We start from the raw sequence: 23576 nt of genomic DNA on the forward strand, positions 1-23576 counted from the left end.
AGAACGTTTTTCCTCCAGAATTAGTTTTACATATAGAGAATGAATTTATACTTAAATGATCTGTTTTAACTTGGTGACACAAGTGTACATTTTTTACACTTTCAAAACTCTTGAAAGTTTTATATATTTTTGTTAATGTTTGTTTTATAAGATGTAAGTAGGTTTTTTTTGTAGCAGTAGGTCTTTTCTTCTTTCTTCTTGCATCATTTTGGCTCTACAAGTGTGCACTGACCAGGTAGATTTTCAAGACATAGTTTTACATTTTGGGAAATGCGCTTCTTCGCTTTGTTGCCAAGAGTTTGATGGGAAGATGCCACTCTCATATCTGTATGTATAAATTGAAGTACTGGAGAAATTAAAATTTTGACCTGATGATGACACTAGATGAAAAGTGAGGTGATTACCAAAGTTTTTACTTTTCATCCTCTGGGCAAATCTGAATCCTATTCGTCCAACAGTTGTTGATATATTTCAGCCTGGACCAAAGTGGTGGACTGACAGGCTAACATCGCCGTTAGCATGGCTAGAGCGTCAGTTTGTGGTTCTACACTGTTTGGTTTCTGCACGTATTAAAGAAAACGAGATAGAAAGTGTTAATTAGTAGGTTTTAGGCCGATTTTGCTACCTTCAAACAGAGCACTGTCTCCAGCCTCTGTGCTAAGCTAGGCTAACAATCTCTTTGCTCTAGCTTCATATTTAGCATCCATACGTGAAAGTGTATTTATCTTCTCAGGTGACTCCCGGCAAGGACGCGACAAAAAGTTATTTCACAAGACGTCGAACATTTCCTTTGAACACTGAATGAGGAAACTGCCTCAGTATTCAAATCTTTGAGAGATGAAGAGATTAGTCCAGAGTTTATCCTGGTCCATGCTACTGCAAGAGGCAAAGTGTTACAAGCTATTCCACACACAGATAAACTCCATACATATTTCCCCAACAAGGTTTTAAGACAGCTACAAACAAAATTCTGTGTCTTAGGCACTTCTCGCCAGACCATTAGTGAGGGCCTAGTTGCTTGTGTTGTCAGAGGTTGGTTTTTTTTTTTTCTTCACCATCCTGTGGTTTGAGAAATAAAACTCTCAGAAGCCTCTGTGATGTCAGAGATCAGACGGAGGAACACACACACACACACACACACACACACACACACACACACACACACACACACACACACACACACAAACACACACACAAAAATCCAGCTGGAGTTTGTGGTGAGAGTGCAAATCTGTGAATAAAAACTTCCGTCCAGTAAGTGTCTGCTTTGTTTTTCTTGTTCTTTTTAATTCATGAACCGCTGTTGTCTGACTCACACACTGACACATAGACTAAAGCAAACACACACACACACACACACACACACACACACCCACCAAGGAAATTCGGGACGCTTCCTCTTGCTTTGAAGGGTCCTAAACTACCCAAACCACTGAAACTTTACATAAGCAGTGAGCCACAGGTATGAATGAAAAAAGGAGCCCATATGCCAAAACCAGTACACCAGTAAACCCAGGAACCTTCATGTAGCATATGCAGGGCTGAATACATGCACACACAGCAGCTGAAAAGGTTCAGCTCTGTTTTTTGGGGGGGGGGGCTGATAGTTTTGCAGGGAGCGTTGGGGCTTGGCGGTGGTTGAGGTGGCGTGACGCCGTTGCATCCTATCAGCAGACGACTACACTAGCTCAATTTAAGAGCACCTCTGTTCCAGACAACACACACACACACAAACACACACACACTCTTCACATGTTTACTTTGCTTTCCCTGTGTCTCGTACAGGGGAACTTTTTCTACCTTGCCCACCAGATTGGCGGCTATAAAAATGAAACTTCCTGAATGTACCGAGGGGATGTGTTTATGTGTACACATACCTGTGACCTTGGACATGGCAGCGGACTATACATACACACACTGTGTCCACACCAGTCGGCCCATATGGAATATTGACGCACCGATCAGCCACAACATTAAAACCAGTGACCTGTGTGGCTGATCAGCGTAAGTGTCTTTAAAGGCAGCGTCTTTTTTTCTGTTCTGTTCAGTTTCAGAGGTTAAAAGTCACTGTGCCGTGCAATCAGGCCTGGTTTTGAACTCAAGACCTCCAAACCAAGTAGGGCTAAGAAATGGGCCCTGGGCACTACCGCTGCGGTGTATACATGTATTCAGTATGTGTTTAGAGTTTGAATATAGGACCATCTTGTGTTCAGCCTCTATTCTGAGATTTCAGTGTATAATTTTTGGCTTTCATCGTGTTGTGTCTGGTTTCTTACCTACCAACTTGAGCCTCTTTATTTCATTTTGTTATGTGATCTACTGTATGGGACTTGCTGCAACAACTCTTATGTCCCACTATAGCACACGTTCTTTTTCCCCCTTTGTTTCAGCTTAAAAAAGCAGTTTGACATTTTAATTATGCCTGTTCCCTTTCTTGCCAAAAGAGAGAAGAAGATCAATATCATTCTCGTATCTGTCCATTAAATATGAACTTACAGCCCGGGCAGGGTAAGCTCAGTGACTGGAAACAGCCAGCTTGAACAAAGATAACAAAAACCTGGCTACCGGCACCTCTAGACCTCAAGTCAGCTGCAAGCCGCACAGGATGCACCGTCTGTGTGTATGAGGTGTGCCTGTGTGTTTTTTCGACAGCTCAGACTTACTCCAGTCTTTCGGTTTTTCCTCTGGTCTCTTTACATTTTGAAGTAGACTAATAAAGCCAAGGGATAAGTGCGATATTTTTTTTTTTTTTTTTTCTTGCTGAAGTTGAAACATTTTCAAGTCATGCCGACCTGTCTTAGTCTTAGACGAGTCTTTCCATTGACTTTGTACGCAGTTGCTCTGCCTCTGAAGTTCGTCTACTGTCAGGCAGATTTTGTGACCTTTGGCTTTGCTAGCCGCCTCCCCCTGTTTCCAGTATTTGTGCTAAGATACGCTAGCAGTCTTGTGGCTGTAGCTCCGTGCAGAAAGGAGAATGGTGTCAATCTTCTCATCAAACTCTCAGCAAGAAAACAAACAGACGTATTTCCCAAAATTTCAGAAAACTCTTAATAGCTTTAAAGCGAGGCTACTTTTTGCCTGTTATATGGCCACGTGTAATGGTTACGGGATAATGCTAAAACAGTTTCACAGTAGCACAAGTCAAGAAGAGACATGAAGTCAGTGAACTGACTCAGTCATCTCACACACCAGTACCAATCTCCAGCTTTAATTTGCTAACGGTTGCCACCACAACCTAGCCCCAATTTGTGCATTGGAGTCACAGTGGTAAGCATCTTTTTCTGCTGAAAATAATCACCCAGTGAGCTTTATAGACGCTGGACGGTGGAGAAACAACCCTTAACTCTGCTCTGAAGGTCTTTCCAGAATCCTCAGACCCCTCTAACCGCCTGGATGAAAAAAGATTGCTGCGCAATAAATAGATGTTTTTTCCGAATTTGCTTCTTTAAACCGGATAACAAGATTTTTTCATATACAGCATGATATTCTGATACAGCCTGCTGAGTCAAATATCAAGACCCAAGACTGTGTTTTTAATGGCTGCATCATTCCATCAAATGTTAATATTTCAGTGCCGAGTTTAATATAGACTAATATCCCAAACATTCAGCCTGATATGATTTGGCATCTCTGGAAAGTTTTGTGACCTTAAAAGTTCTGTGGGTTTGAACAAAGTTTGGCTGCGCAGCAGTAGTTTGTGGCCGCGATGGTAGTACAGCAACAAAAGTCTTTACAAAGTCAAACTCTGCATCTCTAGAAGAACATGGTGAGATTTTTATTTTTACAGGCTCGCAGATCAACTTTTTTAACTCTTCAGCCAAACCTTTGGGCTGCAATTTGGCTCTGGATCCTAAGTCCTCTCCTCCTCCCCTCCCCCTTCATCAATAGTCAAAGAACCTCCTATGTGAGATTATATAATGTTTTGCCACTCTTTTTCACAACATTTGGCTTCATGTGTGTACGCTCCTTCAGCCTTGTTACTCTCCTTCCCCCCTCAGCTCCCACAGACCCATTGACCCCCCCCCTTCCGTCCTCAGTTTATGTTCTCCCCCCTCCTTCCTTCCATCCATCCTGTCCATCACTTTTTTTTTTAGTTCTGAGCGTACAACACAAGTCTCGTGTGGTTGCTGTGTGTGTGTGTGTGTGTGTGTGTGTGTGTGTGTGTGTGTGTGTGTGTGTGTCGTGTGTGTGTGTGTGTGTGTGTGTGTGTGTGAGGGAGGGGTCAGTGCTGGAGGAGGAGTTTGAGTCCTTCGGCTTACCTGAATAATACCTTCTTTGTGAGCTTCAGCTTTATAAAGTCGCACTCAGATGCACTCTCTCCTTGCACACCTTAACCCACTGTGCGGACGAATACATACACATCATCCCATACCTACCTCCATCCCTCACTGACCACACCTAACACCGCCATGAGCGCCGGGATGAGAGTGTTGCTGCTGGTTCTGGCCGCGACCGCTTGCGCGTCAAACGCTCAGACCAACAACAGCAGCAACGACAACAAGCAGCAGCAGCAGCAGCAGCAGCAACAGCAACAGCGAGGAATCCCGGATGAGCCCATCAGATTCACCACCAAGACCCAGGACTCCTGTACCATGGTGGTGTCCGGAGCCGGGGACTATACTCGCCTGCGTGTCTCCTGCAAAGGTCCTAGCCAGGGCCAGACCCCGGGACGCTCCTACTACTGCGACTTCCAGGGGAAACCCAACCTGTGCCGTGCCTACAACCCCAACCCTCGCCACTACTTCAACCAGATTATGTGGGAGTTGAGGAAGCTGAGTCATGCCTGCCAGGGACCCAAAATCTACCGCCCGCAGATGTGCAAGAAGTACCCCGACGAGGCCCAGATGACTTTCCTGGCCTCCTGGCCCAAGACCACCAGCTCCAAGCCGTCCAAGCCCGTGCAGGAGCCACGCAAACCGGCGGTGCCAGCCCCGACCAAGCCCGTCCCTACTCCTAAACCTGTCAAGCCCCAGCCTCATCAGCCCATCAAGCCCCAGCCAGGCAAGGGCTCCCAGACCAGGAAAACAACCCCCAAGTCTGGGAAGACCACTACTCGTCCCACAGAGCAGCCCGACTCCAGAGCCTCCCGCATTGCCTCCGAGTACTGCTGGAAGAGCTTGCAAGGCGTCTGCACCTACTTCATCAGCTGGTTCCAAAACTGAGACGATACTGCAGACGCAGGTGAGTCATGGGAAAAATGACAATTAGAAAAGGAAAGGCAGAAGTTACAGAAACAGTTTAGCAAGAGATAGATTGAAAAAGTTAGAATAAAAAAGCTTGAGAAAGGCGAACATTTGTGGCGGTTTGGTGCAATAATTAAGCTGAGAACGACTGTAAAGCCAGAATACAAAATAGCACAGATATTTTTAAAGACAGTAAAATCAAGTCCAAATTGAAGTCTACGGAGTACAGTATCTCTGTCCAGCCTGCCCGTTCACAAAAGAAACAGACTTTAGCTTGAATTGATTTTTAAAAATCCTACATTGTTTGTTGTTTCAGGTCGGAAACACCAGCGACGGACTCAGTCAGAGCTCCCACACAGAAACCTCTCCAGGATCCGTGCGGGTGCCTCTGGAGTCTTTTCGTCACCCTGTGAGGTCCGACTCCCCACACTGCAGCATCTCAGGGGCTGAGCCAAAAGCACTCGATCTACACCTGTGTACGGTTCCTGTGCTGTCATCTAGTGTACATGCCATTTCTAAATCTGTAAAACACACACCGGCAAGGCGAGGGAAAATATGGCAGGCATGTGATTCTGTTTGTATATGATGTAAAATTTCCTTCCTCAACAACATTTACTATTCCAGGAAAGAAAATGTGAAGATATAGAGAATAAAGTCAGAGTGGTGACGTCTCCTCTTCTTCCATGTCGTTCTGTTTCTTCTTCTAAGCTGAAAACATGCAGTGAGTTTTCACACTCACTTACTCAAAGGGGTCCTTGTTTCTTTTCATCGCCGGCTGTAACAACATGTCTGCTTCCCCGGCTGAGGAAGGTGGTAACATACAGACACAAACTGCAGTAAGGATAATACAGCTCGATCACAGAAAGGCGTCTGAACAGATCTAAACACGTCTTTGTATGAGCTGATGAATCGAGTCTTAAGAGCCACCGCGTGCGGGAACAGAGGAGGTCTGTGTGGGAGGCCGAAGCCAAAGAGTGGCTGCAGTACTGGTGTTGTTAACACACACGCTCACACACAAAACGCGCAGACGGTGGATGAGGAAGGAAGATACAAATCGCTCTTACTCGCGTCACGGTCGCTGTAGCCACTTCTTTAAATATTAAATCCCTTAACAAGCAGTCGATCTGGCAATATAGACAGAACTACATTTCAGATTATAATGGTGATCTGATAGGTTTCCAAAAGTGTTAGGGTGTGTATAAAATCATGTACTAGACATGTAGAATATTTCCATTTGATAGCGTGCTAATGCCATAAAAATACATGGCATTTGGGCTTTGAATATTTCACTGAGCTTCAAAGAAAAGCTGGAACAAGCCGATACAGAATATATACGTTAAAAGCAATAAAGCTACTTTAAGATGAAGAAGATGTAAAATGCATGCACAATGCATAGGGAAAGGCTCTACCTCCAAAAGGTTTTTTTTACTGAATCTAAAAAACCAGCGTGACGAGAATGTAAAGGCTTTGAAGAAGTATTTGTAGTAATAATACAGGATACGGGGGGCAGTCCTATTAAGGCCTCTTAGGTCAATCAGCTCTGGCTTGTATTGGTAACAACGGGATAGATGTAATAAATGTGGATAAATGTAATCAAACTTCCTGGATATGCAGCAGAGGATAACAAAATCAGAAAAATACATTAATTAAGTAAAAGTGGATGAAACAAAGCTGTCTAAATATGCATGTATTTTACTGTCCGCTCAAAATAACGAAAGTGAGAGCAGCAATAAAGCAAAGCAAATGAGTAACTTATGTGTCTTATGCACATGAACCATAACATAAGGTGCATCTTTTATATCATATATGCCAGTGGTAGGCAAACAGCGGCCTTTGAGCCAAATCCGGCCCTCCGTCAAAAATATTTGGTCCCTTGGACGTAAGCTGGAGTTCGTGTTCACAGAAAAAACTTTTACAGCATTTTTCACAAATCTACTGTAGATATGGAAATGTAAATATCTCCAAGGCTCATGTAGATCCCAATAAATAAATAGAAATATTAAGACACACTGCTGTAATTCTGTCAGCCCTCGGTCACTGACAGTTAAAACGACATCGGCCTTCGGATACGTAGCCAAAGCAGTTAGTTTTATGATCCACTTTTGTTCTTTAATGAAGTTAAAATTAAGTGTATTGAAAACAGGCCTATCTAGACATATGTTGTTTCTTGTAGTCATTCACAGGATCAATGAGCTACACACTCCTTCAACAGTCAGTATCATTTAAACAGCCTCCGGAAACCACAAGGTGGTGCCACTGAGCGTAACAACGATCAGTGGTGATGTAAAGCTTCATATTTCTCTTTCACAAACACACACACACACACACACACACACACACGCACACACACACACACTTGTCTATGTCAATTACGTTCATTCATTCATGGAGACTTAACCTTGAACAAAGACTATAAAATGTAATGGCTTATCTTGTGGAGATGAGCTTTTTGTCACCGCAATGTGATTATTACACACAGACACACACACACACACACACACACACACACCTTCCCTTGTATTATTTACCTAAAGTAAATCTTCTACTACTATTTCCCACACAGTGACTCACAACTATGAACTGCTGTTACTCGTTAGATTGGACATGTGCCCGCATGAGCCTTATATTGTTCCCTTTCTCGTCCTCTTGACATTTCAGCTCCTGCCTTCAGATGCTGCGTCATTACAGGGTGGGGCGGATCCATTAACTTACCCATGTAGAATCAGTGGTGTGTTGTAAGTGTAGATAGGTCAGATAGCGGTAGATGCCCACTGAACTCTGGGAGAAAACCCCTGCATGTTTCCCCCGTAGGTGATTTAAATTTTTCTGCTCTATCTGTGGGTATAAATAGTGAACCGATATTTTTTCAAGCTCAAACTATTCTACAATAATATCTTGAGGGTTTATCACAAAGGATTTGTAAATAAGTGGCCGTGTAATTTTTTTTCTTGTATTTTTTGGTTTCTGGCAGCTTCATATTTTTCTTAAATTGACAAAATGAGAAGTCAGTCTCTAATAACTGGGTTTGTGCTCAAAAAATGATACCATGCATGTGGGGTAAGGACATTATAAAAGGCATTAAACAAAGACAAAAATGAATGCATATTAAATCGGCAAAAAAGGAACCAAAATGAACCAAGACTCTAGAGAGGGGTGTCAGGGATTAGGTTCTGTCTGAGAAATGGTTGTTGTACAGCCTGTATGAAAGCCTGAGCCTGCCAACAAAGAGGAAACGTAAAGGGTCTCGCAGAGTGAATGTCAGGAGGAAATCAAAGGAGGAAGGAGCGCCAGCTGCGAGTTTATAGGGACCGAAGGAGCTGACAAGGGGTAAATGTGTTACTGCTGTAAAGATAACAAAGGCAGTTAGAACTGATAATCCGGTCAATGTCATAATTGAAAACAAACTGTAACTGTTTTCCCATCAAAACTGATATAAAATCTCAAAAGGATTTGCACAAGAGATTGCTATAACTGAATAGGCCTTTTTCATTATTATTATTTTGAAGGAAAAGTACAGGTGTAAAATGAATGATGGCTGAATTCGAATTAAGCTGCTTCAGCCTCAGCGTCCTGGTATCGCTCACGCTGGCTCACGTTCACGCTGCCATGGTTTACTGGGACACTTAAAATCTGCAGTCTCCCCCTTCTGGCAGTGAGAGTAATTACACAAGCACTGTCGAATACAGAGACATTTCCACCAATTCATTATTTAGGCAGCGTGAATGTAATAGCTGCGCGGCTTACTCCAAATATTTTACAAACGTCCACCTGTCCAAGAGCAGTAGGGCGACATCTGCGCCCGCCCCCGGTCCCTTCTCCTCTTTTCTCTTCTCTTCTTGCTCTCCAACGAGGAAAAGCCCCAACAATGATAATCCGTGTTATATCGCTTTCTTCTTCAGACAGTAATCCTTCCTCTGAGTGCCGACTTTCCCTCTCATCTGGAGCATCAGAAACCTTTCTTGGGCGTTTCCTAGGTCTTTCCACCATAGGCTCCGCCACACTCCCAGGCTCCGCCACACTCCCAGGCTCGCCACAGATCCCAGACTTAAAAACTCCGGTATACCGCGGAATACAGAGAGATTTACCTGGCACTGACAGGCTTAATTAGCATTTGCGTGAACTCGTCTGGTAAGGGCTTGAATGTGACGGACGTTCGTATATATATGTAAAAGTCCCGCAGTCCAGCTTTAAGTAGAAGGAGCCACCGTTGATGTTAGTTGTAACATCTGTGCTTTTCCTACAATGACGAGTCAAAATGTCTGATGTCTTTTAAGCTCTATGCTTAAAACAACATGTTTAATTGTATTCAAGGCTATTTAAGGCCTTGAATTTAAAGATTTCAGATCATTTAGGGCTCCTCCAGGGTATACAGACAGGATTACCTCCAGTTCTCCATTCTCTCCGGTTATAACACTCTTAATATCCAGCCAAATCTTAAAAACCCTGACTTTACAGATCAGTATATTTTAGCGTCTACCTATACCAGTCTATGCATACAGAAATGTAGTGTGTGTGTTGCCATCATACAACATGTCCACTACTTCCTACATACTAGATTACACCACATACTGCAGGCAAGACAAAGGACACAGACACTGCATTTCCGTACCTAACTGCTTTCTGAGCCACAACTGACAAAATAATCTCACCACCAGGTCCGTTTAGTAGCTTTCGCTTGTATCACACTGTCTTCCCCAGCATATGGGGTCTTGCATGGAGCTGAAACTAACAATTCTTTTCACAGTCGATTAGTCTGCTATTTTCGGGATGAATTCTGTAGTCATTTAGGATGTAAATGTTTTTTAAAACAAGTGAAAAAATGCAATTTATGATTTCTCAGAGCCCAAGGCCATGCCTTCGCTTTGACTGTTTTGTCGACCGACAGTCAAAAAACCCAGAAGTATTCATTTAGCATCATATGTGACAAAGAAAAACAGCAAATCCCGACGTTTGACAGGCTGCTTCCACAGAATTTTTGGCGTTTTTGCTTGAAAAAAATGACTGAAACCATTGGTCAATTATCGAAATAATCACAATTTCAGTCCTTACGTAGTAATTTTGTATATTATCAGTTTAATTTTTGATGATATTATGGATATAAAACCGTAGAGATGATGTACTTGGAAGAAGTTGTTGGAAACAAAGAATGGGAGTGAAAAGAGTTGCTGCTTCATTTTGTCAGGCGATTACTTGACCGGTTGTTGCAGCTCTAGAATTATAGGTGTTAAAAATGCATTTTTTTTTCTTTAAACTTTGGTGAAAAAAGTTGAGATTTAAAGTTTTTCTTTAAGAAAAGGGCTAAAAAAAATTCCACTACTGTGAAAACTCCATCTGCTGATGAAGATCTTGCAATGCGATGAAAAGCTCCATAAGGGACACCAAATTGTTTTCAATCTTTCACCCCCATCATATGTGTGTAATGTATACAACTGACATATATTGATCTTTACATATGAATGTATTGGTAAAGGCCGGCTGCACTTCTTCAGTCATAACCATGTTCAGTGTTCACTGTGCCTGCTTTTCCCTGCATCAGCAGTTTGCATTGTTTTTGGAGATTTTTGAGGCACAATCCCCAGGCCGGTACGAACAGCTTCAGAGTGAATCCAGGGAGGGTCTCCTCGTGGCTGGACGCAGCAGCAGCGGCGGGTTGGCGTTCGAGCCTGCGGGACGTGGTGCTCGTGTGCATGTGCGCGAGGCTGTCAGGTTGGGTTATAATGTGGTAATCCGTCTTGTTGAAGTTCTTTGGAATGACCCCACACACACACACACACACACACACACACACACACACACACACACACAAACACACACGCACACACACACACACACGCCATCCCGCCCCCGGGCTGTGAAGACACGCAAATCCATCATCAGGTTTAGTTTATAGTGTCTTTGATCTTCAGCTGAGCTCCCTGTTGAAGGCGGGAGTTCAGGTCTCGCCCGAACAAACACATTCCCTTCTTCTTGGAAATGGATTTGCATGGAGGTGTGTAACGTGCGTGTGTGTGTGTGTGTGTGTGTGTGTGTGTGTGTGTGTGTTTTGGGGCGGGAATGGTGGGCGTGCCGCAGCATCTCTGTATGAAAGCCATGTGCCGGACCGCAGACGGCCACAAGAAGAAGCTTTACGCACAGCAACACTTGACATTTCCGGTAAGTTAGACTCAGTGTGACCTGACGGTAGGTGCTGTTCGAGTCGTGTACTGTGGTGTGGCTTCTCTGGACTTCTGGCACTTTCAGTTGCACCTTTTTATTTGCCTAATTGCTGCAAACTCACAACATAAAACACTTTTTTTTGGTTTTTATTTTCTGTGAGCACCATAGAACTCATTTTAAACACCGTTCTGTTCCCGATCACTCCTAAAAACTCGTCTCCTCTAAGCATCCTATGTTCTTCCAGGTAATAATCTGTCTTCCAAAAGACGACATGTTGCTGCTGAGGACTTTCGCTCCCTGGCTGCTGTTGGCCCTCCTCGGGCGGCAGGTCTCCCTGTCGTCCGCGTCCGGTGCGCTCAATAAGACCCGCGGAGCGGACAAGAGCGCGGTCCCGGCCCCCGGCAGAGCGCAGAGGAGCGGGGGCAAGGGCGCAGCGACCGGTCGGGGCAAGTTCTCCCTCAAGGACAAGATGCAGTGCACGTGGGGAGCGAGACAGGCCGGGGACGAGGTGAGGCTGTCGGTCGACTGTGAGAGCCCGGAGGCGCGCGTCAAAGGCGGGGTGACCGACCTGAGGTGCGAATACGCCGCCAAGCCCCAGAGCTGTCCGGGCTACCGGTCCGACCCCAAGGGCTTCTGGAAACAGGTGGCCCGCGCGCTCAAAAGGCTCCAAGGCAAAGTGTGCAAGGACGAGCGCGCGCTGGCGAAGGCTGGCATGTGTAAGCGCGCGCCCCGGGACGCGCACTTCAAGCTGGACGCCGCCAGCTCCGTGAGCTCCGCTCAGTCCGGAGAGCCCGAGGTCCCCCCGCCGCTGCCGCCCCGCGCCACCTCCGCCGGAGCCCCAGCCTGCGCGGGGCGCGCGGACCGCCGCAAGACGGCCGAGGAGTACTGCAGCAGCTCGTGGGCCAGCGTGTGCTCCTTCTTCCTCTCCATGCTGCAGAACGACGACTGTTAGCTTCGGATCCCACGAGGGGGGACGTGGGCAGCATCGCACCGGATGCGGGATTTGCTTTAGGGCTCACGCCAAATGTCGACAAATCGTACGATTTGAATCCATCAGAGTCAGATAACCTGTCAGTTTCCACACACACACACACACACCAATGTTTCATGTTTCACATTCGCCATGCAGGTGTGCTCATCTATCAGGCGTTTATCTTTGAACCCGAACTGACGATTTTATTTCCATGACATGTAGTAATTGAAGCCCAGCTACTCGGCCACTGTAGGAACAATCTTGAGGCACTTGCAGACCCACTTTACCCGAGTATTGTCCATGTGATGCTGCTTTGAACTTTTACTCGGCTCCGTCTCAAAGGTAAACCTCGTACGAGCCTCCGACAGCTGTAGTTGCCTGGTCATATGGATGTAGTTTCTTTTCAGACTAAAATGTCCATATAAAACGTGTCGCGAGTTTATCAAATGTGATGCATTTTTTACAGACTAAACTACCCAACGGTACACAGAGGAGAACCAGTGAGCTCCACGCATTCAAAATCTGTCCACACATCCATGCAATAGTAATAATGGTGCAGGTATTTCATTCAGAGTATAATAACATAACACTCCAGAAGTGACCATTCCACACGAGTACTTTTACTTTTGATACCTGACTCACAATTTGCCGATAAGTCTTCTGTGCTCTGACCTCAGTACATTTTTCTTTTTAAGATTTATTTAAACATGTCAAGACGTGATACGATTACAGTACACAGCAGGTACATTGGTCGACACACAAAGAAAAACAGACGCAACCAGACAGGGAGGGAAAAGATTTGATGCAAACTGGACTTGGACGAATGGGTGATCAGCTTTGAACCGAATCAACTAGTTTCTGCCATTTAGTGTATTCACAGTGCTCTCGGGCCATAGCCTCAGTGCCCACGTCACCACTCCGGGCATCTTTAAAGTTTGCGTTTTACATCCTGACATTATCGCTAAACACAGATACAAACACTGAAACTAACTACCCCGGAGTCAGGAGGTTGCCCGTGATGTCAAAAGAAGAGATTTCGGCCTGAAACTGCTTCAAACGTTTTGAATCTTGGATCTGACATAATGTCTGGTTTGTAGACAGTGAACTTAGGTCAAGTTTTTAATGGTAACAGAGTATTTGTACACAGGGGTATTGTTTCATTCAAGTAAGGAACCTGAATACTTCTCCCACCACTGTTTGTCACACGGAACGGACCACAGAGAGCGGCACTTTCTGGTACTGACCTCTGGTCAACCTTATCAATCAGCCATATAAATGCCACTGTATTTATGCTCCACAAATAAATATTTTCTATTTATACGGTGTGGTCTGTTGCCTTGAACACTATGAAACAGCTTGCTTGTATGAACACTCCTTTAAGATAAGAACTTTGTCTGCGTGGCGACCTGCTACAGTACTGGATTTGTAAATGTGAAAACATACACTGAAAAAATACCCATTTTATCACTGATTTCTCGTATTGAGTCCTAAAAAAAATATATTCTCTAACAACAAATTGTTTCCAACCAGTACAAATCAACTTGTCTCACAAAGCTTCTATAATCAAGTGTCATTTCAGTGCAGAAATCGGCCTCATCATGTCTCCTTCCAAGATACTAATAATCCTTTCGCAGAACAAAAAAGCAAATCTGTCTTGTCCAGGTGCTGAGTCCAAAAAGGTAATTGTGATTTCTGCCTCCTGAGGACTCCCACTGTTGAACGCACCTTTAAAACTTCTTCAGACTCACATTAGAAAAATTACCTAGTTTCAAATGCAAATTGTGCTTTTTCTAAAGTACTGAAATAGTTTTATAGGGAGTGGCAAAAGTCCGCACGAGGTGGTGAACGGATAGGATAGGTTCACAATTTTTCAAGTCTGTCTTAAAACAATGGCGAGGTGCCCACGTGAACGATGGAACGGGTTTTGCTTGCTTAGATCAGTCCTCAATCAGTGTATTCGGAAGTTTACCTGAAGTTAATATGAGGCTTCGGGAGTCTGAGCTAGGCAAATGAAATGGATATCGACCAAAGCTAGAGCCTTTTTTAGTACAAAAATTCTTTATGGTTCCAAAGACATATTTTCCCTGTTGAGCTGCAGAGGAAGAAGAGGAGGAAGAGAAAAAAAAAATAGGGAAATTTGTACTAAAAAAGAGGGAAACTTTGGAAGATATCCCCCTGATTTGTTTCATTCGGACAGCTGAAGCTTCGTGTTAATCGCTTACGACGGAGAGACAAAAAGAAAGGCTCTTTTAGTGGCCAGTATGGACCAGAGGAATGTTTCTGTTTCAGTGTACATAGAGTGTGGACAACTACTGCTTTAAGCTACATTTGAAGAATTGTAAGCATATCCTTTAAAGCATGATGTTTAGATAGTTTGCATTGGCATTTTTTTTGACTTGCCTTGGAAAAGCAAGACTTTTAATTTGCTTGATAAAATGGAGATTTTTTGTAGTGTAAAAGGCTTACAGAGAGTATCCGAAGCCAAAAAAAAAAAAAACCTAACAAATTCACTATCATCTCAGACTTTATGTTGATTAAATCATTTGTGAATGAGCCTACTTTGGCTTCCCACCCACTGCTGACACGCCCTCAGGTTAAAGCGCCACACAGTCATGGGCGACCGAGGCTCAGGAAGTAGAGCGGCTCCTACAGTCCGCATGTTGGAAGTGTCCTTGGGCAAAGATGCTGAACCCCGAAATTTTCCCCGATGTATCACCGGTGTGTGAGTGCGTATGTATGTACACAAGGCACTGTATGCATAGAAAAGCGCCGTATGAATGTGAGTTTGAGTGGGTGGACGTAGCATGTAGTGTAAAGCGCTTTTAGAGGTCGATAAGACCAGAAAAGCGCTTTATAAGTGAGGTCCAATTACCAATTACACTCACGATGAAAGACTCTCTCTTTTTTCATACACAAAAGTGCCGTGCTTCTACACGGCATCCAGATATAGAGCTTGTTCCTCCAGTTTCCTGCAGCAGCCTCTAATTTCTTGCTCAGTGACAGCAGCCAGCTGCATTAGGAGCCATTTCTATTTAGCAGGATTGGAAGCGAAGACGTCTATGATCCAGCTGTGTGTGCACGTGTGTGAGCAGTGTGCGTGTGTGTGTGTGTTTGTGTGTAAAATCCCTGTACAAGTGCAACCCCAGATGTGGATTTTTATGTTTTCCTCTCTGTTCTTGACCTGTCTTCACCTCTGATCTGCTGCTCTTTCTCCCCTCAGACACACACTTAAAAAGGCAACTGGAGACTGATTTCCACCTTTTAATGGAAGCCCGCTCTCTTTGATGGCACAAAAGGGATTTTTGTAGACATATTGTTTTATTGACTCCTTCTCCCGAGCCCAAGGACACATTCCAGCATCGCCACACAGTCACGGAGGAAGTGGGTAGAGGTTAGAGGTCAAGGGTGAAGAAGGAAATGAGGATACCATCCAATCGTCTGCGCCGTAAGGATCGACCACCTCCACTCCACCTCTGCGCGTCATCAGCAGGGTTTATTTCTTTTATCTCTTGGCTCCAGCAGGCTTTGATCAAAAGGAGATCCACCATCGGGATAATGTAGGATAATTGGCTCAGACAGAGAGTGGAAGAGCTGCAGAGCTATAAATCAGATTCTGTTTGGGCTTTTAAGCCTCGCCGCACTTCGAATGGTTGAGGTTTTAGCTTGTATATGTTTTTAAATCAGCCAGTTAATCAACGACAGGCAATCAATTGTTAGTAATTCCTAAACATTCACAGGTTTCTGATTTTCAAATCTAAGGGTTTGGCTCGTTCTTCTGTTTTACAGCATTGTACGCTGAATATCACAGTAGCTGTTGTGGAGCTTTTTTTGTATCGGACCTTACCTCGACAGATGAAGTTTGTCCAGTTGCCATGGAAGTGTAGATGGACAAAACGGACACTGCTGTTTCCAAAGTCAAGAGTCAACTTTGAACCGGAACTTTAAAGCCGCCATCAGCAACCTGCGATAATTATTTTTTTAAATTATTATTGTTTTTTTTTGTTTTTTTGGCCACTTTGGGGCAGCGGAAACAAATTGTGAACATAACATAGAGCTACCATCACTTTAGAAGTTGATATGGCAAACAGTTGCACATCCAGCAGCTACAGAGCAACATCCTCATCCATTTGGAGTCGGGTGTCTGGATCTGGCGACCAGAGACCAATAATCCCTCTCTTTTAGAGCTCGATATGAATCAAGGTTAAACTGGTGCATACCGCCACCAGGAAACTGCCGTATGCCTGCGCTCTAAAGTCCAACACTGACAAAAGCTTTCACCCTCTCCCGCTTATTCGGCTCTCATATGTTACCAAACTAACTGCCGGCTGTATAAATGAAGGCATATACAACCTTGTACTGGGGATTTTTCGCCCACATTTTATGGACTGAATGGTTAACTGGGTGGTAGACGGGATGACTGACAGATTCATCGATTCTCCAAAAGTGTCAGAATGACCACTCCAACTATTGAAAAGTCCCAAAAATGAATCTGAACTTGCCCTTTTCAAGACGAAAAGGCTCTGTGTGTGAGTCAGCTATTGCTGTGCCAGCATTCACCTGTACTCTAATCACTGAGATCCCCGGGCCAATACTTTCAAGAGACCTTTCTAATGCCCTGCGGGAGAAGAGGGGAAAGTGCTTTAAGCGGTTTGCTGGCAAGTGTGGCTACTTCATGTGTGTGTCTGAGTACATTAAAGTGCTTTAACATCGGGAAGGTGAAAAGGAGAAAGAATGACTGAAATAGCACTCAGTCCAAAAACGTAATTTTAGTATTTTTTTTTTTTTAATCTTTCTTTCTCTAACAACCACAAAAAAAATGAATACACGTGTAATTAAGAAAACTCAACCCAAAACACGGTTAGTGAACTGTTCAACTGGGAGTGCTTAAGGGGTGACTTCCTGTCCATAATACAACAGTTTGTTTCGTGCACTCCGAGGGCGACAGATTAGCAGGCCTGATAAAAGATCTTAAACACACGTATGAACAGATACTGAATTGTAGCATTAGTAACATGTCTGCTCACGATAGTAGGGTGTGTGTGTGTGTGTGTTTAATTCACCAGCCCGATCATTAGGGATTTCATTGGAATTAGCTTGCAGGCAGTGCAAACTCTGTATGGTATGTATCTGAATATCATTAGCACCACTCACATTCGTGCAAAGAGGTTATGCAACGTGCGTCATAGTAGTTAAAGTTCAGTGTGGAAAAGGGTAGATTTTCATCCAGGAGTCACAGTCTCTTGATTCTGTGACTTGCGGTTTGTTATCTTCATCATTGCTGCAACTGAGGGTCTGGGAGTGTTTTGGAATCGTTGGCGTTGCAGAAGCCCGACTGAAGCCAACAGGTCGAGTGTTGAAATGGAAAAAAGGGAAATCAAGTGTTCATGGTCTTTCCTGGTCAGTCAATATTTATGACACAACAGATATGAGATAGAAATGTTTTTCGCACTAACTGTAATGTTAGCTCCTAACATTGTCTCAGGCTGCTCCACAGATGGACGATGATGGTCTTGGAGCCAAGTTTATTGTTGTCAGACGTCAGTCGATCTGCAAAGAAAAATTCAGCAGATCAGATATAGATTCCTTTTTTCCTAGTTTCTATCAGGGGTAGAAGAAGCAGTCAGATCTTTTACTTAAGTAGCAATACCACAGAAATAAGGAATACAAGTGAAAGCTGTCATGGTTCCTGCCTCAGCCCTTTTTATTCTGGCCACTCTGCCTCCGTCTCCTGCCTCCATCTGTCCACCAGATGTCCTCGGATTGTCCTCCCTGTCTCAGTCACCTTTCTCCCCACACCCACCTCCTCACCTGTTTCACATTCCCCAATCAGCTCACAGTGTATATATACCAGCCGCCTTTCCCCGGTCACCTGCCAGTTTGTTCCACCGTTAACGCTTTGCGTGTTGTTGTGCTCTCGCCATTCTGTTACCTGCTTTGCTGCTGTAGCAACTGCCTGTCTCCATTTGGGTCGTCCTTCCCGTTGCCTCGTACATACCACGATAGAAAGTTCTGTGTTCGAAATTTGATTCAACTAAAGGTACAGAAGTATTAGCACCACAGCATCCTCAAAGTACCAAAAGAAAGAGCAGTCATTTTGTAGAATGACTATTTGCAGAGGAACAAACATCGTAGAAACGTAAGACTTTTTGGGAGGCTTAAAATAGGGGGATATAAGACCTGTAGTGGTACCTTTTGTGTGGAAAATACTTTGGAGCCGTCGCCACAAGTCTGAACCAATTCTGTGTCAACAGCTGTTGCAGTGGTATGGGGATCTTAAAATGCTTTTCTCGGGAGACTTGCAGCTTTCAAACAATAAATAATTTGTCAAGGTTGCCTGAAGTTTGAGTCCATTACAGACCAAAACGCAACTAAAGTAGCACTACCAAGGCCAAAGCGTCCCACGGGTGGGACAGCTGAAAGGTTAATAGTCTGAATCTGTAAAGAAGCAAGTAACTATAGCTGTCAGATAAATGCAGAGTAAAAGTACAGTAGTACAATATTTGCCACTGACATGTAGTGGAGTAGAAGTATAAAGTAGCATTTAATGGAAATACTCAGATATTGCATAGTTGTTCACATGAGAAGTAACAGAAATAGTTGTGCATAGAAGGGGGGAAAAAATCTCGGGAGAGAAGTACAATCCTTGGCTCCTTTCTTACCTACCACAGTTGGCCAGTTACAGCTGTTTCACTGGCTGCGAATTATGGATTGTTGGTTTCAGAAAGTTACAGATATTGTCGGACACAGACACCCGAGTCCAACGGCGGAAAGGTGTGAGGGATGCGGTTCTGACGGAGTAGACCGACGCCTTTGCCCTCCCCTCGTTTTCTGTCACCTCTCTACCGTCCACTATCAAGTAAAGGCAAAAAGGCTCCTCTACACGTGAGAAAAGCATTTCCACGGGCTGAATATTACTCACCAAAACTACAGTTTTCAGTGACTCATAAAGCCTGTAAGTACCACAGACTAGCAGCCGGGTCAATACAATTACTCTGAAACTGTCAATAACCCCTGTAATACTTTAACAAGGTGAGGAAATCCCTGAGGGAGAGCAGGTTATTGTCAGTAATCATCAACTCTACTGTATGTATGTGTGTCCTTTTCCTTTTCATGTCTGGTGTAATAGGTGCATGCCTCATCTTGTTTCTTTCTCTCCATGAGGAAGGCAGCCTTGGTGCTTTACAAACTAAACAAACACCTGTGAAGGCACCGGTCTCTGACTCCTCTACTCAAAGTATTAAAATAACTTCTTTTAAAAGCCCTTCGAGGTTTGCAAGTAAAAGCACGATCGCGCAAACAGCAGATCCGCCCCTGACCGTGTGCACACAAGTGTTTTCCCGACGAAGTGAACTGGTGCAAACAGGTTTCTAAGCCCGTCTTCTCCTAAGCATTTAACGTTTAGGACTTTGATGTCAAAGGTGCCAGCCTTTGCTGGGAGAAACAATTTGATTTGCTATGCAGTACAAGATGAGGGAGGCTTTGTTGAATTTTCTGCGAGAATCACGAGAAAAAAAAGCAAATATTAGAGGAAAGTCTGAAAAATAACCACAAATTATTGTTCTCGATTGCACTTTAGCCGTTTTAGAACAGCCTCCGTGATATGCCACCACTGAATCTTGGCTTTTGTGTAGCAGGAGTTAGTTTTATCTTTGCTATCCTGTTCATCATCGCGGGACATTTCAGGTTTACTTTGTGACCCCGAGTTTGGAATGACAGTGTCTGACGAGTCATGTGGCCCAGGCTCATCACCCAACAGAAGAAAAAACTGACTTCTTGCGAAACACGTGAGGCCGAAGTTTATTTTAGCCCATTATTTTGTCTGTTGGTTAGGAATTCTCTGTTGTGTCTATTATTACAATATTATTTTATATCATTAAATATTCTGTGATCCATTGATTGAAATGAAATACTCTGGTACTTTTGTCTCTCAGCTTCTACTTTGTTCAGAAACTGTATCTATTACTTTCAGTTTCATTAAATCCCTTACATTTTATTCCATACATTACACTAATGACTGGACACACAATTTTATAATAAAACCCACAATGTGAGAAACTTCAACACGTATGACCGAAGTGCAAAGTGATGATTTGAGCAAAGTTGTTGAACAGACATGGTCTTCACGTCTTTTGTGGTCTGAGGCTGGAGCAGATCTCGACAGAGCTCGCTGCAGGAGAATGTCTCAGCCTGTCCAACCATACCAACAAACACATACCCAGACGCCTGTTTCAGCCCTGCTCAGGCTCCTGGTCACAAGTATTATTTGATTTAATTTGATTTTATTTTTTTTAAATCGTATGTGTTGTCTGTGTTTTAAGTCTGTTGCTTTTGACTGCTGACGCAAAGCACTTAGTGACATCGGCTTTAGAGAGCTGGTAGAAAGTCAATTGTGCTCGACTTCAATGTGACTGAGAAATATGGAGGCTCCAACCTACAATGGGAGGGTGGTTTGATACAAAGGACTCTGAAAACAGCGAGCCTGGAATGCCAGAGCACGCCTTTAGGAATTCGGCTGTTACGGATTTATGACAGCTTCGACCACCAGATTACTCTTAACACTACGGATTCGTGATCCCGACTTGATGTCAGGTCATGAAAGAAGCTGAAGAAATCCGCCTCACGCCGTTTCACGGAAAGCAACAGTTGGCAGGTGTGACATAAAACCATCCGCAGCTTTGTTAATCGTAGATCTGTTGTTAAAACTCATTAAACACAACTATCTGAAAATATAATACCTTATTCTTTGTTATTTTGTATGTTACTATATCAAACTACTGTGCAGGCATTTATAATCATCTTGTTACATTCAAGTAAGTCTATAGTTGTAAACTTTAAAGTATGTGTCATAATAAGACCATTCAGAAGCTGTTCATCACCCCTCATATAGTGACGATTTGGCAGAGATTAACACAATGTCATGAATGTAGGGCTGCAGTTTACAATTATTTTCATAATAAATGATTTTGTTGGTTATTGTTTTGATTAATTGATCAATCGCGTAGTCTGTACAGTTTCAATAAATAGAGAAATCACACATTCCCAGGGCCCAATAGTGCTTGTTTTGTTCAACCAGCGGTCAAAAACCGAAAGATATTCGGTTTACTAACAGATAAGACAAAGAGGAGAAGCAAGTCATCACATTTTAGACGCTGGAGCTGTAGAGGAGTTTGGCGTTTTGATGCTCAAAAATGAATAAATTTATTAATCGATTATCAAAATAGTTGCAGGTTAATTTTATGTTAATTGACCAACAAATTAATCAAATATTTGTTTTAGCTCTATATCAGTGTACTGCGTCACTTTTCTCCAGTTGCACGTTCAGACAATTATTGATGAAATTATGCTGCATAAAGTCTCATTAAAGCCATTTGTCATTCACGTGTAATGGTAGCTGTTGCTGGAAAACAAACTTCCCCATCAGAGTCAACTTGAGCTTGAACTTCACAGAGCCTCAACCAATACGATGAAGGAGAGGAGGGGCGGGGTGTCAGGAGGGGGAAAAAAACCCCCATCAAAACACAACTCAACGCTCCAATAAGTACTTCAGATCTGACCTACAAAGCTGACCGAACACATGCCCACCTACAGACTCCCACACCCAAAAACACGCAAAGCAGCGAGGGGGAGGAGTCGGAGGGTATTGTTCTTCCTGTGGCTCGAGGTGGCCTGACCCCACACCCTGCTGTTCGGCCCTCGTTATTGGCTGCCTGTTTCTCTGGCAACAATCAATGGCAACCGCTTCCGTGAAAAGAATAACAGAATAGTGCAACAGGACTCGAGGTGACCCCTCCTTCAACACTCACAAACTCACACACACACACAGAAAACAAAAAATTTTCCTTTAAAAATCATTTTAGTGGCAACGGTTAATTTATGCTATTCTTCAGGCATTCATTTAGTTAAAGCACGGGAAGTTCAGGCCAAAAGTTCATTCTAAACAACCGTCCATGCAGGTACAATGAATGCAAAGAGCATAACAGTGACAATTACAACCTTTTAATGAGGCCTCTTCATCAGTGGATAATCTCCTGCAGCAGTGAAAAGTCCCTATATGTGATGTTGACAGCAGTGAAGGGATGTTTGTGCCACCTCCAGATTTAGAATATTTAAAAGGGTCACCCAAATGACTGAAAAGCCTAGTTTGTCACCTACGTCTTGGGGGTATCAAGTCAAGAGGATTATTTTCCAGAAGATTTAAATGTGGTTTTTCAAGGCTGTGAGCACCACAAATTAAGTTCCATTCCTTACCTTTATTGTAGAGGGGGGAAAAAAATAAATTAATTAAAAAAAATCTCTTTCAAGAAACAGATACCCTCAAAATAAAACCGCTGCATAACTTCAGTGATTTGCATGAACTGACCCTTTAAGAAGAATGATGGTTTGTGATGGCACAGATGCTCCCATCGAATGTTTAGGGCTTTCACTCACAGTTTGCTTTCAAAACTTGAACTATCCTGCATCTGTGTGAACAACATTATTCCAAGGATTCAAGGCACTGAGCTTGGAGTTATTGCACTGTTCATTCGACATGTATTCCACCATGTGTGAACAGTTACTATAAAGTTTTTAAAACATGAGATCTTAAATACAAGCACTAGTAGCAATACCACAATATAAAAATACACAATTACAAGTAAAGTCTTACACCAAAAAATGTACTTGAAAAGTCAATTATTGTTAGCAAAATGTTAAGTATCAAAATTAAAGGACTTATTGTGCAGAATGACTCATTTCAGACTTTTAAATTATGTATTATCAGTATTATATCATTAATTATTACTAGTGAAATGTGTGTTGGCAATATTTTAATGTTCTAAATGGTTGAGGGGGGGGGGTTAAATAATGCATAATTTCTTATAAAATAATAATGCTATTTCTACCCTGTGTAAAATCTGCAAAGTAAGCCTTTAGTATAGCTGTGAAATAAATGCAGTGCTGTATACATTACAATGATTTACTCTGAAATTTACTGGAGTAGAAGTGTAAATAGCATAAAATAGAAATACTCAAGTAAAGTACAAGTATCTCAAAACTGTCTTTAAGCTCAGTACTTGAGTAAATGTACTTAGTTACTTTTCATCACCGTCTATTAGTAGGCCAAATAGTGGCATGGGTGCTTTCGAGGTGTTTTAAAATTCAAACAGCCGCAGCTCAGCTCTCTTAACATTACTCTAGCCCCCTCTAGTGGTCAAGTGAGTTCAGTGCACGTCCAACCGAAACTAGTACACAGGCTGATCAGATCCAGAAAAAGAAATAATTCAATA

At 43.2% G+C, this 23576-nt stretch overlaps 2 protein-coding genes across 2 annotated transcripts; both read left to right on the forward strand.

Moving 5' to 3' along the window:
* The first annotated feature begins 4409 nt into the window (after positions 1-4409).
* Positions 4410-5737, forward strand: fgfbp2b (fibroblast growth factor binding protein 2b). Its single transcript, XM_040147026.1, has 2 exons — positions 4410-5181; positions 5500-5737. The coding sequence occupies exon 1, from the start codon at positions 4410-4412 to the stop codon at positions 5160-5162; it is 753 nt and encodes a 250-aa protein (XP_040002960.1). The 3' UTR covers positions 5163-5181; positions 5500-5737.
* A 5500-nt stretch (positions 5738-11237) lies between these two features.
* LOC120800504 (fibroblast growth factor-binding protein 1-like) lies at positions 11238-12291 on the forward strand. Its single transcript, XM_040146646.1, has 2 exons — positions 11238-11336; positions 11584-12291. The coding sequence occupies exons 1-2, from the start codon at positions 11238-11240 to the stop codon at positions 12289-12291; spliced, it is 807 nt and encodes a 268-aa protein (XP_040002580.1).
* The last annotated feature ends 11285 nt before the right edge of the window (positions 12292-23576 follow it).

The sequence above is a fragment of the Xiphias gladius genome, chromosome 15, assembly GCF_016859285.1.
Source record: "Xiphias gladius isolate SHS-SW01 ecotype Sanya breed wild chromosome 15, ASM1685928v1, whole genome shotgun sequence".
NCBI lineage: Eukaryota > Metazoa > Chordata > Actinopteri > Istiophoriformes > Xiphiidae > Xiphias > Xiphias gladius.

Coding starts and splice junctions, on each gene's coding strand:
- LOC120800504 (XM_040146646.1), top strand. CDS start 11,238: ATGGTGGGCGTGCCGCAGCATCTCTGTATGAAAGCCATGTGCCGGACC. Junction 11,337..11,583: donor AGCAACACTTGACATTTCCG/GTAAGTTAGACT, acceptor ATGTTCTTCCAG/GTAATAATCTGTCTTCCAAA.
- fgfbp2b (XM_040147026.1), top strand. CDS start 4,410: ATGAGCGCCGGGATGAGAGTGTTGCTGCTGGTTCTGGCCGCGACCGCT.